The 19,336-nt window shown below is 32.1% G+C and overlaps 3 protein-coding genes and 1 long non-coding RNA gene across 4 annotated transcripts; 3 read left to right on the forward strand and 1 right to left on the reverse strand.

Annotated features, from left to right (window-relative positions):
* Positions 1 to 132: 132 nt before the first annotated feature.
* LOC111911819 (uncharacterized) lies at positions 133 to 1,249 on the forward strand. The gene is made up of 3 exons (XR_008230032.1): positions 133 to 386; positions 460 to 709; positions 1,071 to 1,249. It is a non-coding gene; the product is annotated as an uncharacterized LOC111911819 (long non-coding RNA).
* A 3,908-nt stretch (positions 1,250 to 5,157) lies between these two features.
* LOC111899789 (uncharacterized) lies at positions 5,158 to 8,047 on the reverse strand. Its single transcript, XM_023895640.3, has 8 exons — positions 7,582 to 8,047; positions 7,296 to 7,500; positions 6,964 to 7,200; positions 6,634 to 6,877; positions 6,457 to 6,561; positions 6,191 to 6,373; positions 5,903 to 6,104; positions 5,158 to 5,810 (listed from the first exon to the last, which is right to left on the reverse strand). Exons 1-8 carry the CDS (start codon positions 7,796 to 7,798, stop codon positions 5,326 to 5,328), a joined length of 1,878 nt encoding a protein of 625 aa, XP_023751408.1. The 5' UTR covers positions 7,799 to 8,047; the 3' UTR covers positions 5,158 to 5,325.
* Positions 8,048 to 11,315: 3,268 nt separating this feature from the next.
* Positions 11,316 to 12,607, forward strand: LOC128132450 (uncharacterized). Its single transcript, XM_052769028.1, has 3 exons — positions 11,316 to 11,660; positions 11,754 to 12,021; positions 12,118 to 12,607. The coding sequence occupies exons 1-3, from the start codon at positions 11,609 to 11,611 to the stop codon at positions 12,605 to 12,607; spliced, it is 810 nt and encodes a 269-aa protein (XP_052624988.1). The 5' UTR covers positions 11,316 to 11,608.
* Positions 12,605 to 13,835, forward strand: LOC111896489 (uncharacterized). The gene is made up of 2 exons (XM_052768625.1): positions 12,605 to 12,923; positions 13,003 to 13,835. Exons 1-2 carry the CDS (start codon positions 12,749 to 12,751, stop codon positions 13,749 to 13,751), a joined length of 924 nt encoding a protein of 307 aa, XP_052624585.1. The 5' UTR covers positions 12,605 to 12,748; the 3' UTR covers positions 13,752 to 13,835.
* The last annotated feature ends 5,501 nt before the right edge of the window (positions 13,836 to 19,336 follow it).

The raw sequence follows: 19,336 nt of genomic DNA on the forward strand, positions 1-19,336 counted from the left end.
CCAAATCCTGATGTTGAGACAAGAACCTTCAGACGCGTGTACGTGTGCCTTGGTGCTTTGAAGCAAGGATTTGCAGCAGGGAAGAGGGATTTTCTTGGGGTAGACGGGGCTTTCATGAAAGGACCTTTCCATGGTCAAATTTTATCTGCTGTGGTACATTTTCTCTTATGTTGTGGTTGAACCATATATTTTGATTTATTTTTTACTTTTATTTATTGGATTGTATTGCACAGGCTTTAGATGGGAATAATGGAATATATCCTTTAGCATATGCTGTGGTTGAAGCTGAGACACTGAACTCTTGGACATGGTTTTTAACTCACTTGGGTGATGACCTAGGGTTGGCTTCAAATTCAAATTTTACATTTATATCAGACAGGCAAAAGGTTATTTTCTTGTGTTTTGAATACTAATATCTAAAGGAAAATAAATCATTGACATAATGTATCTTTCTTGTAGGGTTTAAGTTCTGCCATCGCAGATTTGTTTCCTTGTGCAGAGCACCGTTATTGTGTTCGCCACATACACGAAAATATGAGGTCACGTTGGAGAGGGGATAAGTTTAAAGAACTGCTTTGGAATTGTTCAACAACATATACTGTGCAAGAGTTTGAAAAAGAAATGGAAGAAGTTAGAAAATTAAACCAAGAATGTTATGAGTGGCTTAAACAAATACCACCTCAACATTGGGCACGTTCTCATTTTACAGGTTTGACCATGTTATATATTATAATATATGATAACTATTGTTGTATACTTGTTATGCACCCACTCTGGTCACCTTATTTTAGATAAAGGGTAGTTTGGGGTAATCATCAAATAAAGAGCATCTTGTTGGTACAGGGGCATTATGGGTATTTTATATTATTTAGTTGTTATGACTGATAGTATAAGAGGGTAGTGGGATAGGAATTGAGATATCGATCTTTTCTGTTAACCTGGAATTATTTTCTTTTGCATTCTGTTCTTTACATTGTGTTCTTGTTGTGGTTACTCATTAAATTAAGTGAGTTCATAACAATACTCTAATGTTTGCTAACCAATTATACATGTATTCTATTAATTAATAGGGAGAGCACATTCTGATATTGTGATAAACAACATATGCGAGTGCTTTAATAGCAAAATAATAGACGGACGTGACACACCAATTATCAATTGCTTAGAGTTCATCCGGGAGTACATCATGAAGAGGATTGTGAATGTTGAAAAAGAAATTGACAAAGCAACAGGCCCTTTGACTCCAACAGCTACCAAGCTATTGCAAAAGATCAAAGATCAGGCAGAGGAGTATACAACATCATTTTGTGGAAATGGGAAGTACCAAGTGAGTGGACCTTGGCAAGATCAGTGTGTAGTGAATGTGAATCAACGAACGTGTTCATGCAAGAAGTGGGAAATAAATGGAATGCCATGCAAACATGTTGTATCTGCAATCTGGGACATGAGGAGAAATAATGGTGCAATTGGTATTCCAGAAACCTTTGTTCATGAATGTTATTGGCTATCAACCTGGAGGAACATGTACTCTTTCAAAGTGGATCCGATAAATGGTAGAAGATTGTGGATTAAGTCACCTTGTCCAACTACTTTGTTGCCTCCAAAACACCATGTCCCAATAGGAAGACCAAAAAAGAAACGAAGGAAGTCAACTACAGAAAAAGAGGATATGATCAAAGGGAATACAGTTTCTAGAGCACAAAAAACTGTTACATGTACCAAATGTAACAACAAAGGACACAATGCCAGGACTTGCAAAGGGCAGTTACCAACTGTTGGGAAGAAGGGAAAAAAGAAGAATGAGAAAGGAAAAGAGAAGGATAAAGGAAAAGAGAATGAGAAAGGAAAACAGAAGAAGAAAGGAAAAGAGAAGGATCCATTGTAAACTCTTTTATCATGTGATGCTCTTATTTTGGTTAAGCTATTATGTAATGTGATGTTTGTATTGTGGTTAAACTATTATGTCATGTGATGTTTGTATTTTGATTAAACTGTATTGTGTTTAGTATCACCAAAACAATTGCAGTTGGTACTTAGACATTTGTTTTTGGTTAAACTCTTATGTAATGCTTTTGTTTTAATGTTATCTAATGGATCAATTATTGGTATGTTTTTGGTCATTTCATTTGGCATGTTTTTGGACATTTCATTTGGCATGTGTTTGGTCATTTCATTTAATGTTATATAATGGATCATTTGGCATGTTTTTTGGTCATTTCATTTGGCATGTTTTTTGGTCATTTCATTTGGCATGTTTTTGGTCATATGTTAAATGAAAAATACCAAAAGATTACAGTTGCATTGCATCTATTAATTGTACCAATAGATACCCTTTCTCTCCCAATTCCAGCAATACAAGATGGTAATAATCCATTGTAATCTTTTATAAGACAACAAAGTGCAACTATTAATTGTACCTAAATATACCATTTCATTAAAATGCAGCAATACAAACATGCTAATATTACCCTTTCATTAGATTATCTTCAACCAAAAACCATTACTGAAATACCTAATACTACAACTTGTAAACAATTATCCCAAAAAACAAAATCCAACTGACAATTAACAACATTTTAAGGTTCCGATTTTGGATTTCAAGTTCTTCATTCTGGATTTCAAGGTCACGATTTTGGATTTGAAGTTCTTCATTATGGATTTCAAACTCAAGATTTTGGCTTTCAGCCTCATACGTATGCTTTTCTTCATCTACCCACGAAATAAATCCACTTCTTGGTCCCTGAAGTTTTCAATACCCTCGATTAGCACAAACTAGGGTTCATCCTAGAAATTACCAAAAAAATTGATAACTCAATACCTGTAAAGGGAATGCATAAAAAGGCCTACCAGGATTTCTCTTTGTTCCTGCAGTTCGTATGATCCCTACAGCTCCACACTTGCATTTCACCATAATCAATTTTGTGGATCTTCAATCTTCACGAGCAAAAGAAATGGAGTAGAAGAGGAGAACTGGAAGCACCGATTGAGAAAAGAAGGAAGGAGAAGTAGTTTTAAGTCCGTTGTAGGGTTGAAAGGACAAAAATGCCCCCAGCGTGCCACTCACGTGAGTAGTTCCTAACCCCAAATAAGACGGAAAGTTAACTGAAGGACTAGGCGGGTAACGAAATAAAGTTATAGGGATTGTCCGAGTTAAAAATTCTTTCCAGGGACGAAGCGTGCAAGTAAGAGCAAACCATAGGGACCAACCGTGTAATTTTCTCTAAAATTTAATAGCTGAAAAGTTAAATTTAATGGTTGAAGGACCTGTCATGTAGTTTTGCAAACCATAGAGACTAGTGGTGTGACATTTTGCTTGAAAGTCCTAAAAGTGAGATATTTTGCAAACACATGGACCAATTATGAAATTTTGTCTAAATAAATATTTTGTGACTATTTACTTCATAATTAAGTAAAAAGATTATCTTGGGTTTTTTTGACATATTAGCCAAAAAAAAGCTAATTTTGCATGATAAATTAGTTGATACATGATATAATATTTAAAAACAGGTTAATACCAAATTTGGCATCCACACTATTTCAAATGTTTATAAAAGCACCAGTTTTTATATTATATTACATCAAGACCGACCATTAAAGTTCTTGTCTAGGGCTGTTCACTATTCGGATAAAACCGAATTGTCCAATTGGACAATTTGGATTGGACTATTTGGTTCGGATAATTGGATTTTTGGATTGGTTTTTAGCAAAACCGATTTATTATTTTGGATTGATTTTGGTTTATAAAATAAAAACCGAATACTCCAAAAAACCGAATAACTATTTACTATTTATCATTTGTTTATTTATATACATTGTTTGTTTTAATATATTTCTTTTAATTATTTTTTAAGTGTAAATTGTTTATTTTAATAGATTTGAATGTATTATCTAATAAAAAACCTAAATATGTACTTCTCAACTGTTTTTATCTATAGAATATTAAATGATAACACATTTTTCTTAATGGTTGTTCATAAATTTTAATTCACAACTAAACAATTTATTTTTGTTTAAAGTTGTATAACATTCAAGTTTTATAAGTTTTAAATGGTACGCCTCTTGAAAACCGAATTGTAAAAATCGATCCAACCGAATTGTAATTTGGTTGGTTTGGATCGGATTTGAAATTAGTTTGGATTGTTTGGATCCCTGTTTTGAAAACCGAAATCCATTTGGATTCACTTGATTGGATTGGATTGAACCGATTCATCCAAATGAACACCCCTATTCTTGTCAATGCATCTCTTATTTTCTTCTATGAATTTGTAAAAGCAAATATGTTAAAAAAATAGTTTTCATATTTTTCTTTTACAACCTTAAATGTATGAAAACAAATATGTAAAGAAAAACACTAGTTGTAAAACAAAAGATCTTTTAAAAAAGTTTGTAAAATACAAATATGTAAAGAGGACAATGAGAAGGCATGGTTGTGGTTTTTATGCCCTTCAGATAGATTTCTTTTGTTTGTGTATGTAAGATGTATATGAAGAAAGATGAGACTACAACATATAACCGTGTTGCCTCAATGTGATAGGCACCGACAATGTCTTTGTTTGCAAACATTGTGGGCTGATGTTGCATACAGAAGACCCTCCGGTTTGGGCTTGCGTATTTCTTACGCTATAGGTCATCAGTGGAGACAATTTCCATACCCCTTGGCGGTGTTGCAAAACTCGGCATAGGCGGTCAATTAATCGGAATCGGGTAGGGATCGAGATGCCTAATTAGGAATCGAGCAAAAAACTCGGAATCAATTAAAATTGGGAAAATTCGAAATCTGTCAATATCGGAAAACCGAAAAAAAAAGTAAAAAAACTTGGAAATTTCGATTTTTTTTTTTGGGAAAAAAGTCTAAAATTGTTATTGACATTCATCTATGTTGTTATAATTTTTAATAAACTTGTTATATTTGTTATATATATAATTTCCTAAAATTAATTTCATATAAATTATCCAATCTGAATACTCCCCGTCTAGACTGAATACTTGCTAAGCGTTAATCGGCCCTATGGAAACTCCTAATTCCTAATGAGTTTTGCAACATTAGAAACTATCTACATCCCCTTATCTCATATTTATGGAACCCTGCATTCCTAAGATCGATGATCCATTAAAATGGTTCAGATTCGAGAGAGAAATGAAGATACATAAAAGTAATTACAGTTACAAATATATAATTTTCTTATCAATAATATAATCTCTTCAATGATTTCCTTATAATATAACAAAGACAAAGAACCTGAAGCTTTAAGAAAGACGATTTCAAAACCAAAAAACTAATAATAACCTAAAACTAATTCCCTATATATTTCTCACTTCCATCTTCTAAGACCGGTTAGCTTCCGTAGTGAGCCCATATCCAAACGGATACAACGGGTCATAATTTGGGTCCCCAACATTCATAGGGAGCTGATCAACAGTCCTGAACCAAGTATGCGCAAGTTTTCCCGTAAAACCATAATCACCAAATAAAACATCTGCTACTCCTTGGCCTTCAGTCCCCGGAAGCCATGCAGCCACCAAAGCATCCATGATAGGAACATAAGGTTCGATCACTACAGGTCTACCTGTGATTAGCACCACCACACACTCCACAGACCCACATACGTTCATGATGGTTGTGGGCCCAGGTTCAGGTATCATTAGAGTCTGGCTGTCTCCAACCGACTCTGAATATGGGTATTCACCCGTTACCACAATTGCATATGAGAAGTTGTTGGATCTGATAAAATCGGGACTTGGCTCCTCTTCATACACCACTTCGGTTGTCGGGTCAACTGCGTTTTTCACTGCTGCTAAAATGGTTGTTCCTATTGTACGTTAACATCAACAAAGATTGTTACGTACTGCTATTATATTATCATATTATGTATTATTACAAGTGTAAGTAAATTGCATATACCTTTTGTAATATTACCACTTTTCCCATGCCATTCGATGGTCCAACCACCACACTGATTACCAATGTCATCCGCATGGGTCCCGGCTACCAAGATTCTTGTTGACTTTTTCGGAAGGGGAAGCATTGGCACATCGGTAAATTTGCCGTTCTTTAGCAAGACTAAAGATTTCCTTACTGCTTCCCTAGCCAAATCTCGATGATCCTGTTTGTATATGAAAGAAAGAAATTAATTAGCATCAAATTATATGATGTTTTCGAATTAACAGATTCAAGAACAATGATTGCAACCTGTTCTCCAAGATATTTTGCCATGCTGAAATCTGTGAATGGATTCTCGAACAAACCCATCATGAACTTTACACGCAAAATCCTCCTTACTGCATCATCAATCCGACTCATTGGGATGAACTTCTTCTTCACAAGGTGTGTTAACCCACTGATGAATTCTGGGTAGTTGAACCCAACCATGATCTGCAACAGTTTTGAGTTTTCACATGATCAACAAATAAACAAAAACTAAACTTTTTTTAGCATATAATTGTGTTTGAGCCAACCATGTCTAAGCCAGCTGAAATGCTTTGTTGAATGGACCAAGTGTAATCAGCATGAGGCGGATCTGTCAGCTTGTCAATACCCATAAAATCCGAGATCACAAATCCCTATAAAACATTCAAACATGTATATGAAACCATAATCTTGAAAAAAAATAGGAGAAAATACAAGTTCTTTACTTTGAATTTCAGAGCGTTCTTGAGAAAACCAGCTATAAGTTCATGATTTCTATGCATTTTGACTCCCTTCCAGCTAGAATAAGAAACCATGATGCTTGCAACACCCTTCCGAATCGCATCATGATAAGGAGGCATATGAATGCTCTTTAAACCATGAAAATCTATGGCAGTGTTGTTCTCATTGATGCCTCTTGTCGTTCCACCATCACCGACATAGTGCTTGGCACAAGCTGCAACTTTTTTTCTAAAAAATAAAAGGGCTAATTAATCAATAAAATCTACAAAGTACAAACTTGACTCTTAATAAAATGAAATCGTGGCAAGACTTACTGTCGAACAACAAAAGGAAAGCCTATTTGACCTTTACTATGAATGTCTCCTTGAAGTCCAGTTATTATCTCTGTCATGACTCGAACAATATTAGGATCTTCACTAAAGCTCTCAAAGCAACGACCCCATCTTGGATCTCTACATACTGCGACACAAGGTGCAAAGACATAATTGATTCCTGTTGCTCGAACTTCAAGAGCAGTCGCTGCTCCAATTTTCTTCATCAATTCAGGGTCCCTGTTTATGATTCCAAAAAGAAATCACATTAATAAAGGGTGGAGAAACCTGCTAAAAAAGGAAATAACGATTAAACGAAACTACATTTTACTTGCCTAGTTACTCCAAGGCCAATATTATGTGGGAAAATGGTGGCGTTGTAAACTTTACTATTGCCATGGACAGCATCAATTCCGTACATCATCGGTATACCTAAACGAGTAGCCAATGATCCTCTTTGCAGAGTGTTTATCGTATTAATCCATGCCTCCGGATATGGCTCTTTTGATGGAGGACTCGCTCCACCAATTGATAAACTCCCTAAGGAAGATGTGAGACTCGTTAAAAACGAAATCTTTAGGTAATTGATACAGAAAAAGATGAGTGGTTTTGAAAGATTACCTATCAAGTAAGTTCGCATTACTTCTGGTGTTGCTACATAACTATCTATGTGCGTCATTTGACCTATCTTTTCTTCCAAAGTCATCCGGCTCATTAAATCCATTATCCGCACACCTATTGGTTGTTTCGGGTCTTTGTATTTCACGTGGGATTTAACGATGATAGCCCAAGAACATGTCGCCAACATGGCAAAAACACACAGATAAAGTTTCTCCATTTCTTATCAACTCAAGCACAAACTGTAATTGTCTTTAAAATGCAATAAATACTCGATCAAAGTTGAGCATTAACGAGCAAGAGCAAAGGAACAGAGTGAACCAAAATAACACAGAGACCATGAAGCTTTTTTTTCTAGCCATTGTTGTGAATTCCTTAAACCAGTACGAAGTAGTTCGCACCAGAATCAAATTCCGAAACATGAAGGTACATCATCAAACAAGATACAATCAAACCCCCAAAATAAAAAATCAATCGAAACACAAAAGCACAACATTTGCACATCAAAGCCTCCTAGTTCTTGTAAGATTGTTCGAGAAGGAGAAGTAGAGAAAAAATAGGTGGAACTTACAAATTACATGGCCTAGTGTAAATTGTATCTATTCAAATTCATAAATGCATTGCATTTTTGGTCCTATGTTTATTCAAATATTTCGATTTTGGTCCCAAATAATTTCGTCCTACAATTTTGGTGCCTAATTTCAAAACTCCATACAATGTATTTTTATTTTTATTTTAAATATTTCAAACCTTCACCTCCTTCCTCAAAGTTTCGAAAAAATCCTACAATTGAGTAACATAGAAACACATGATTTAAGCTCCCTGACAACCTATGAAATATGTTTATGGTTTAGCACCCATAATATTATCCGGTGGCGGAGACAATAGGGGGGCATGCCGGTGCTACGCCCCCCCTAATTCCCATCTCATTTTAATCGGCTATTTTACAAACTAAGGGAACAATAAGTTAAAGCTCATATTGAATGTAGTCAAAAGCCCAAGAGCCCCTCAACTATGAGTATAATATTTGTTAATCCCTCTACCCTACATACTAAATAGACGACTTCAAATTAACGAAAAACCTATTGGTGACTTTTCATTTAGATTTAAGAATCTTTGCTCCTACAACTGCTCTCTAAAGTTCAAATCTCATATTCAGTAAGAAGGTTAGTTTAATTCTAATTATATATCTTTTTTTTTGTAATTTGTATTTAATAATTTTGTTAGGATTGGTAATTTAATTTCTTACAATTATAGGATAAATCACGAGAAAAAAGAATCATGGATTGTTTTTCAATGAAAAAAAATGTTCATGAACCACAATTCTATCAATTAGTGATAATATTTGGAATAATGTTCATAATACTAAAAAATGTTCATAATGCATGCCTAGATAGTTAAGGAGCCAATCATAGGCTAAATCATAAGCCCCCGTTATTCTAAAATTTTGGCTCCGCCCCTGATATTATCATCGTGTACAAAAACAAAGCAAGATCCTCGTTACTACTCATATCCACCATTACATAAAGCATTTAATGGTCCGGTTAAACTGATTAATTGGTGCAAATATTGAAATGCACCAACAAATATCACATCAAAAACACCCCATTTAATGATGCGAGTATAAAACCGTACCTAAAAACATTGAAAATGACACCAAAAAATGATGAAAATATATCTTAAGACTGCACCAAAAAAACCGACTCTAACTTCACCAATTAACAAGTTCGTCATTGATACAAAACTTAAGAAATTCTTAGTTTTCTTGTATTTAGGTCTTTTCAGTGAGTGCTTTTTCAATCAATGGTTCAATAGTAATATATAAAAATTCTATTATGAACTTTCCACCTCTAATTTCATCAACTTCGTTTTTCTCAATTGTAAGTTCTTTAGAGGTTCCAATTGTTCCTCCTTCGATTTTAGTTTCTCCAAAAAGAGTGGTTTCAATCTCTGTAATTTCCTTTTCTCTACCAATGAAAATTTGTTCTTGGGAAATGACATTTCATCGTCGGCGTTGGTTTTTTTTTTTTTTTTTTTTTTTTTTTTTTTTTTTTTTTTTTTTTTTTAAATCGGCAACACCTTAAAACTTAGTTTGCAAAAACTCGCTCCGTACCCATTGAGCAGTGTTTTGAAGACCGAACCGGACCGGCCGGTTCAACCGGGAACCGACAAAGTTACCGGTTTTTTATCCCCTAAAAATCGCTTGTAATCCAGACCGTAAAAAATCGCCGATTTACTTAAAAACTGTAAAAGTCCGGCTTGGTTCAACCGGCTCTAAAACCAGTTTATTGAAAAAAAAAATGATTTTCTTGTATCAAGCCCAAAAGAGTCAGCCGACCCAAAAGAGCCCGCCGATGATACTTGGTTTGTTCCACTAAATTCATAATACTTCCTTTATTTTACTCACTTTTCCTTCTGTTTCTCTCACCCATGGATGTGGGACTCCTCAAATACAACTATGTTATATTTCTCTACTCTAAATATGCAACTTCCTCCACAATCTCCTATGCAATTTACACAGCACACATTAAATATATATTATACTAGACGAATGCCCGCGCGTTGCGCAGAAACACCTATATAGGTAAAGTCTTTATAAAAATATGTTTATTTAATATAACAATAACGTTGTTGTTAAATTTGATTTAATAATTGATATACTAAATTTATATTATGTATTGATTATTTTGAATTATATGATAATATATACATCTATTATAACTGCATATTTTCAATCGTTTGAATAACTTATACCCGCAAGTTATACATGAATAAAACTGAATATAATATATGGTTTAATGTTTTAATTAATTTTTTAAAATTTATGTGTTTAATGTTTAACTTTTATCATTATTATTATTTAAAACATCAAACATTGTTTTTTTATTTTAAGGGTAACAATGTAATCATTTATATAGAGTTATTTTTAACTATTGTTATTATAAGTTATTTTAAGCTACTTAGTTGAAAACTTTTAATGATTATAAAAATATATTTAGGAAATATTTTAGTTAAATTGAGATTACAATTTAGCTTTTGCATTTATTACTAAATTTTATCACTTTTAAGTATTTACAAAATATTCTTTGGTTTTTAAGTGGAACTGAAACTTATATTTAAGTTGAGATTGTAATGTTATATTTAAAATAACAATTTAAGTATTTTGTCCAAACTGTTCAAAATTTGAAGCTTTAAACTGATAATGGTTTACATACAACAACATATTAAATCTAATTAATTAAGTATAATATGCTAAAAGTTAAAGACATAACTTTATAAGTAGAAGTAAATATATTATTTTAAAATTGAAATTTAGTATATTTATGATTACACTTGAGGTTTGATATTTATTTAGCCTTATTAACCAACTTATAATCATTATTAGGAAAACACTAAAATTAATCACTTTTAACTATTTACAAAATATTATTTGGGTTGTTTAAGTTAACTAAAATTTATATTTAAGTTGACCCTGTAATGTTATATTAAAATTAATAATTTAAGTATTTTATACAAATTGCTCCAAAATTGTATCTTTAAAATGATAATGGTTTACATCCAACAATATATTAAAACTAATAAATTACGTATAATATGTTAAAAGTTAAAAGAATCACTTAATAAGTAGAAGTAAATATATTATTTTAATATTGAAATTTAGTTTATATGTAATTACACTTTAGGTTTGATATTTATTTAAGACAAAACTGCAAATTTGGTCCTTGTGATTTGGCAAAACCTTTGGATGGGGTCCAAAAAGTTTCCAGCTTGCACCAAAGGTCCAAAATCAAGGTTTTCATGGGTTTTTAGTCCATTCCGTCATTGACCGTTTGTTTGGGGCCGTTAGTGCCTTCACGTGCCCTCCATGTGAGGGCATTTTGGTCATTTTAGGTCCTAGCCTCCGTTGCCGCCACTTCAATTAATTAGATTGCAGACTGTACACTCCTTCGTCTTCTACTCATACCTCTTGATTCAAACGCAAAAACCCTAACGATCGTCTGAAAATTGGATTGTGTTCCTGCTTTTGAAAATGTGGGGACTTAGAAATGTTGGAGAGATTGTCAACGTTCAAGAAGTTTATGGTAAGATTCAAACTTAGAAAAACTCTGTATTTTATGATCAAGCTTCAAAATTTGAAAAACTGTAACTAACAATCGTCTCTTTCTGTTTTGAAGCTGGTTACCCCAACATATTCTCTATTGAACTTCATCACGGAGGGAGTTTCACAAAGTTTCCAAATATCAGGTATATTAATGGCCAAGTAAGGTACTTTGATGTTGTCGACATTGATGAATTTTCTGTTCATGAACTAGACTTGATAATGAGAGAATTAGGGTATGATGGTACTGAAATCATGTATTACCATTTCCGTTTGCCTAATGAAGGATTTGACTTTGGACTCCGAGCATTAGGTAACGATGATGATGTGCGTAATCTCTCACGGTATGTTACCCATAATAACAAAATGATTAAAGTGTACACAGAGCATGGTCAAACGAACTTGCTTACATATTTTATGTCCCCAACTGGTCCAAGAAGGGTTATAATAGAAGACATGGAGAAGCAGGATTCCATTAGACCTTCATCACCTGTAGTTGCTCATGAAGTGGTAACTCCAATCCAAATTGATGTTGGTGAGGGTGATTTAGGGTTAGCATTAACCTTATACAAATCAGCAACACCTGAATTTAGTAGGTCTAAAGGTTGGAAACATAGTAAAGGGGCATCGTCAACCAGGAAATTCAGAAGGATATATGTGTGTTTAGGTCCTTTGAAGAAAGGTTTTAAGGCAGGTTTGAGAGAATTTTTAGGCTTAGATGGAGCCTTCATGAAGGGACCTTTCCCAGGTCAAATACTAAGTGCAGTTGGTGTTGATTCCAACAATGGAACCTACCCATTGGCATATGCTGTTGTTGAAAGTGAAAACACTTCAAGTTGGAAATGGTTTCTTCAGTGTCTTGCAGAAGATCTTGAGTTGTATTCAAATTCCAACTTCACCTTTATTAGTGATAGACAGAAGGTACTATAGTTACATTTAATATTGCATACTAGTTGCATTACAGACTAATTTCTTATTTTGTTTTGGTGACAACAGGGTCTTCTACCAGCCATAGAACAATTGTTCCCTAATGCAGAACACAGGTTCTGTATTAGACACATATACCAGAACATGAGGATCAGATTTAAGACTACAGAATACAAGGAGTATTTTTGGAGGTGTGCTACAGCCACCACCATACCAGAGTTTGAAGCTGTAATGGTAGAGCTAAGGAATTATGACATAGAAGCATATCAGTGGCTCTTGAAAATCCCTCCACATCATTGGGCTAGAAGTCATTTTTCAGGTATTTTCTCAATTTGTTGTCTTATTTTTTATTGTAGTATAGATATACACTAACTGTTGTTTTGTTAATGAACTATTAGGAAGGGCAATTTCAGACATGTTATTGAATAACCTTTGTGAAGTGTTCAATAGCAAACTTGTTAAAGGGAGAGACAAACCCATTATCAGTTGTTTGGAGTTCATCAGAGAGTACCTTATGAAGAGAGTATGCAATGTGATGAAGGTGTTAAACAAGTGTCAAGGTCCATTAACTCCAACTGGTACTAGGATTTTGGAATCAAACACAACACTAGCTAGTAAGTATCATGCACGATGGAATGGGGGACAAAAGTATCAGGTTAAAGTTCCATGGAATGATCAACATGTGGTGGACATGGAGAAAAGGGAGTGTAGTTGTAGAAAGTGGGAGCTTACTGGAATTCCTTGCAAACATGCAGTTGCAAGCCTAAATGAAATGGCAGACAATAATGAAAAGGTGGGAGAACTATACACCTATGTGCATAAGGTGTATTGGCTTGATACATGGAAAGAGATGTACTCCTTCAAGGTGGAGCCTATCAAAGGTAGAGCCATGTGGCCTAAGAGTGACTGCCCAACAACTCTTGTGCCTCCACCACACAACAAAGCTATAGGCAGGCCAAAAAAGAAAAGAAGGATTACAGCAGAGGAAAGGATTGAAATCCAGCAACGTAAGAGGCAAGCAAACAGTCAAAGTCAAAATGATAATGAAACTCAATCACTGAGCAGGAAGTTTTTGACTGTGACATGTAGTAAGTGTAAGCAAAAGGGTCACAATGCCAGGACCTGCAAGGCCAAAGATGGGAATTGATGTTTAAGTACTTTTTATGTTTGTGAAGACTTGTTAATGCACTTTAGTTGCTACTTTGTTGCCTTTTTTTTTATCCATTTTGATAATGTACTTTGATGCCCTTATGATAATGTACTTTAATGCCCTTTGTTGGTAATGATTGTGTTTTGGCATTTATCTGTTATGGTCCCCTTTTGGTAATGTTGTTTGTTATTTGTTTATGTTGTACTGTCAAAGCATGAAGATGTTATGGCAATGTACTTAATGTATGCATATAAAACCATTACAATTGCATATCCAAACGTAGAGAAAAACCATTACACTTGCATATCATGTCAAGATCAAACCTTTATAATTTCATATTCATAAAAGGATAAAACCATTACACTTCCCATTGTCATAAAAGCATTACATATACAATGATCCAAAAGATAACACTTTTAAGTGGTTACTACCAACAAAAACATATATAAACCACAATTAAACCTTCTAGCACCAAAAGACCACATTTTTAAGTGGTTACTACCAACAAAAAAAGTCCTAACCTCTAATTCCTATTTCCAAAACAGCACAAACAACAGAAACAAAACCCACGAGACAAGCAAACACATCTTCAGCTGGCCCACTTCAACCTCATACCTATTCATTGTTCTCAACAGTCCTGGTATGATAACAGTTGATCTTTGACACATAGGGGGATCGAACCACCCCAAAAATCCACATCTGGATCCCTACAAGAATACATTAAAGTAGAAGAGTTATTGCATAACTACCGAAATATCATAACCTAATATGAGTTTGCTTACCATTTTAGGGCATGCATAGAAACGACGACCAGGGTTTCGTGAAGTCCATGAGGTTCGCACAACAGCAACGTTCCCACAGAAGCAGAGCACCATTTTTGAATCTCGTAGCAGTAGAAGTAGACGAGACACGAAGAAGAAGAATCCTTTGAGAGACGAAGAAGAAGCCCTTTTGTTGCTTCTCTGTAAATAAAAATGAAGAAGAAGAGGAGGATTGCGTATGAGTATGTATATAAAGGAGAAATATGATATTATTTAAAATAAGTACGTAAAATGACCAAAATGCCCTCACATGGAGGGCACGTGAAGGCACTAACGGCCCCAAACAAACGTCAATGACGGAATGGACTAAAAACCCATGAAAACCTTGATTTTGGACCTTTGGTGCAAGCTGGAAACTTTTTGGACCCCATCCAAAGGTTTTGCCAAACCACAAGGACCAAATTTGCAGTTTTGTCTTTATTTAACCTTATTAACCAACTTATAATTATTATTAGAAAGAAATTGAAAAGTCATGGGAGTTTCAAATGAATGTGGTGAAAGAAAAAATATATGGGAGTTTCAAATGAATGTGGTGAAAGAAAAAAAATGTTTCCATTATAATATAGTACTAGGCGAATGTCCGCGCGTTGCGCAGAAACACATATATAGTTGAAGTCTTTTACAAATATATGTTTTTTTTAAATATAACAATAATGATGTTGTTAAATTTGATATAATAATTTGTATACTAAATTGATACAATATATTGATTATTTTGAATTATATTATAATATATACATCTATTATAACTTTATAATCTCAATCGTTTGAATGACTTCTACCCGCGAGTTATACATGAATAAAATTAAATATAATAAATAGTTTAATGTTATTTATAATTGTTGTTATTGTTAATTAATTTTTTAAAATTTATCTTCTTAATGTTTTAATTTCTATCATTATGATTATTAAAAACATCAAACGTTACTTTTGATTTTAAAATTAACAATATAATCATTTATATAGAGTTATTTTTAGCTATTGTTTTTTGTAACTTATTATAAACTACTTATTTGAAAACTTTTAACGATTATAAAACTATCTTTAGGAAATATTTTAATTAATTTGAGATTACAATTTAGTTTTTGCATTTATCACTATAACTTATCACTTTTAAATATTTACAAAGTATTCTTTGCTTTTTTAAGTGGAACTGAAATTTATATTTAAATTGACATTGTAATGTTATATTTAAGTTTGCAATTTAAGTATTTTGTCCAAACTATTCAAAAGTTGCAGCTTTAAACTGATAATGGTTTATATATAACAACATATTAAATCTAATAAATTAAGTATAATATGTTAAAAGTTAAAGCCATAACTTATAATCATTATTAGAAAGACACTACAATTTATCATTTTTAACTATTTACAAAATATTCTTTGAGTTTTAAGTTAAACTAAAATTTATATTTAAGTTGACCTTATAATGTTATATTTAAATTAATAATTTAAGTATTTTATACAAATTGTTCCAAAATTGTATCTTATAAATGATAATGGTTTACATCCAACAATATATTAAAACTAATAAATTAAATATAATATGTTGAAAGTTAAAAACATAAATTTATAAGTAGAAATAAATATATTATTTTAATATTAAATTTTAGTTTATATATCATTACACTTTAGGTTTGATATTTATTTAACCTAATTAACCAAATTATAATTATTATTAGAAAGAATTTGAAAAGTCATGGGAGTTTCAAATGAATGTGGTGAAAGAAAAAAATACATGGGAGTTTCAAATGAATGCGATGCTTGGAAAAATGCTTCCTTTATAAGTATATAATGATAATGATAATGATGATATGATATAGCATTTGTGGCATTTAATGGTTTTAATACCAATTAAGCTTTCTACTCATGAGTTGCTCATGAGGTATGATTATTTTTAACATGGAGTAACTAAAGAGCCAAATATTTTTTGATTTACAGATATTTTATACTCATAAAGAATTCAAAATAATTATTCTGTTAATATAGATGTACCTAGTCTTATTAAAGGTAATATTTCAAATTACATTTGAAAATTAAACTCCACACTTAATTAACATTAGTATTTAGTATAATGTAATATAATGCCACACGCATGCGAAAGAAGAGATAATTTTATATACATAACTACATATTTCAAATATTTATGTAGCAATAATAAGACCAAGTTTTGTTTTATGTAACTTTTTTTTTCCGTGGAGTAATAATAACAAATTATCTCTTCTTTATATTGGGATAAAACTTTAATCCGTGATTCCATTCTTTTAATACTTGTTTAATCTATTGCGAATCATCAATATTTAAAATGTTGGACATTTTCTTTAATTGCTTAGTGGTTAGGAAAAAAAAGGCAAAAAGTTGTATGAATTTATCTCTCGATTTTTTTTAGCCTTTGAAATATGAGCTTCATGGAGTGGCTTAAAATTTTAATGTGATTATCATTATCTCATATGAATTATCATTGATTATGTGTGATTAATTATTTTGAAGGTGGAAAGGTGTTGGGTTTCAAATGCATGAGGTTTTAGCAAATTATTGTGGAGTGGCTTTAATTTTTAATGTGATTATCATTATCTCATATGAATTATCATTGATTATGTGTGATTTATTATTTAAAAGGTGAAAATGTGTGGGGGTTTCAAATGCATGAGGTTTTAGCAAATTATTGTGGGGGGTTTCAAATGCATGACAATCAAGAGAAAATGCAAGCTTTAAAAGTATAGAATATATGTTTACTTAGATTTTATTACACGACAACTTAATATACATATATATAAAACACAAACACACACTACGTATATTTAATATACATATACACAAATATAATTTATTCTTTTACACATAACACAGCACACTTTCATATATGAACTTAACAATAAATATCTGAATTTCTAGTAAAACTTTATTATCCCAAATTCTTTTGTTTATATATATATATATATATATATATATATATATATATATATATATATATATATATATATATATATATATATATATATATATATATATATATATATACGTATGAACCATCGAACCAGTAAGACATCCGGTTCGATGTCTGGTCCGGTTTTCAAAACATTGCCATTGAGTGAAAGTCATTGAAGCAACATCATAAGTCTTTGGATCCTTTCTTGGAGATATATCACCAAAAAAGAAGCATCTGTAGATGTTCAAAATAAGCAAACAGCATCGCTAAAACTTAAAACATGACATCCATTTACGATTAATTAGAAAAAATGGAGAGTCTCAAATGCAGTTAATGAAAATAAGATAAATAATGATGAACATACTTCATATGCGTTTTCGATCATGGAATCGACAAATCTAGAAGTGTGAGGAAGGGATGCATCCCCAATGTTATATACATATAGAAGATTAAATGAAAATTTTGAACGAATTTGGAGAGATGTCAAGAGAAATGAATAGCTTGAACGGATTTTTTAGAGAAAAGATTAATGGTGCAGTTCAAGGTTTTTTGGTGCAAATTGTTTTTTGCTGCTGTATAGGAAACCTCACTAATAAATGTTTTTAATGATGCAGTTTATTGGTTTATTGATGTGAAAATAAACTTTGTGTGTTTTAATGATGGAGTTTTATGTTACAACCGGACCGAAAAAATCTCATAACACTATTAAATAGGTTTTGTGCTAGTGATTTGGCCTTAAACTACATAATATTGTTTTTAAATTTATATATACTTTAATTATTATTCCTATATGTGTGATTGTGGATCCCGACAACCAAAACAATATTGAATTTAAGTTTAATCAAGTAACATTTAGGTGAGAGCTTGCATAGTAATTCAAAGTTAAAAAAACATACGAATTTACATAAATTTAGACCATAATTTAAATAACCAAACAATTTAAATGCAATGTTTCATTTTGCTTAGTTATGAAAATTGATTCACCTTTAACCCTACAACCGCTAGGCAGACTATGGGGTCTTGCTCTCTCACGTTCACTGCTAGCCAGTTTTATCATTGCTTTTTGGGCTTAGCCTTATTGGCATTTTTAAGTTAAACAAATTATATTTATTTTTCTTTAAATCTCTATAACTTGTATCATTGTGGTGAAGCCTTTAACGACAAAAATAATAAAAATCTCTCTCGTGTTTTCCGTGAACATAGCCGATAATCCAGATCATATAAGCCACATAAATTGATTGTGTCTTGTTTGTTGTTTTGCATTTATTACTCCGTTGAAGAAATCATTTATCGATTGTTAAAGTGTTTAAACCCTAATGGTTTCATCAATATAACTGTTTATTTTGAATTTTTTTTTATATCCAATGGTAATATTCGATTTCAGTGAAAATTTCCTACCACCGGTCTTTGGAGGATCCAACTTGTATCCAGTGTTTGGATTTATCGTATCTAGAATTTTTGTAATCGAATTAAAAGTTATTTAAATTATTTTCCAATTAAAAAATAGTATATGTATTCGTATCCGTATCCGTATCTTGGTGCTTGCACTTTACTCGCAAGTCATAATGAGTCACACTTTTTCTTTATTCTTCAAATTGCTCGAGAAGTTTATATATATATATATATATATATATATATATATATATATATATATATATATATATATATATATATATATATATATATATATATATCCTCCCTAATAAATGAAGATAAATTTTGTCACTTGTCAATCTCTTATTAATTTTGACACTTGTCATTTTGTAGTATTTTTAGAATAAATAATATCCACATGTTATTTTATGGATTTTTTCAAATTTTAAAATTAAAAA

This window comes from Lactuca sativa, chromosome 2, assembly GCF_002870075.4.
Source record: "Lactuca sativa cultivar Salinas chromosome 2, Lsat_Salinas_v11, whole genome shotgun sequence".
Taxonomy (NCBI): Eukaryota; Viridiplantae; Streptophyta; class Magnoliopsida; order Asterales; family Asteraceae; genus Lactuca; species Lactuca sativa.

Excerpts from the sequence above, each read along its gene's own strand:
- LOC111896489 (XM_052768625.1), top strand. The coding sequence starts at position 12,749 with ATGAGGATCAGATTTAAGACTACAGAATACAAGGAGTATTTTTGGAGG. Across the intron at positions 12,924-13,002 it reads GGCTAGAAGTCATTTTTCAG|GAAGGGCAATTTCAGACATG; the intron begins GTATTTTCTCAA and ends ATGAACTATTAG.
- LOC111899789 (XM_023895640.3), bottom strand. The coding sequence starts at position 7,798 with ATGGAGAAACTTTATCTGTGTGTTTTTGCCATGTTGGCGACATGTTCT. Across the intron at positions 6,878-6,963 it reads TTTCCTTTTGTTGTTCGACA|AAAAAAAGTTGCAGCTTGTG; the intron begins GTAAGTCTTGCC and ends TTTATTTTTTAG. Across the intron at positions 6,374-6,456 it reads TTTCAGCTGGCTTAGACATG|ATCATGGTTGGGTTCAACTA; the intron begins GTTGGCTCAAAC and ends AAACTGTTGCAG.
- LOC128132450 (XM_052769028.1), top strand. The coding sequence starts at position 11,609 with ATGTGGGGACTTAGAAATGTTGGAGAGATTGTCAACGTTCAAGAAGTT. Across the intron at positions 11,661-11,753 it reads CAACGTTCAAGAAGTTTATG|CTGGTTACCCCAACATATTC; the intron begins GTAAGATTCAAA and ends TCTGTTTTGAAG. Across the intron at positions 12,022-12,117 it reads GATGTGCGTAATCTCTCACG|GGTTATAATAGAAGACATGG; the intron begins GTATGTTACCCA and ends TGGTCCAAGAAG.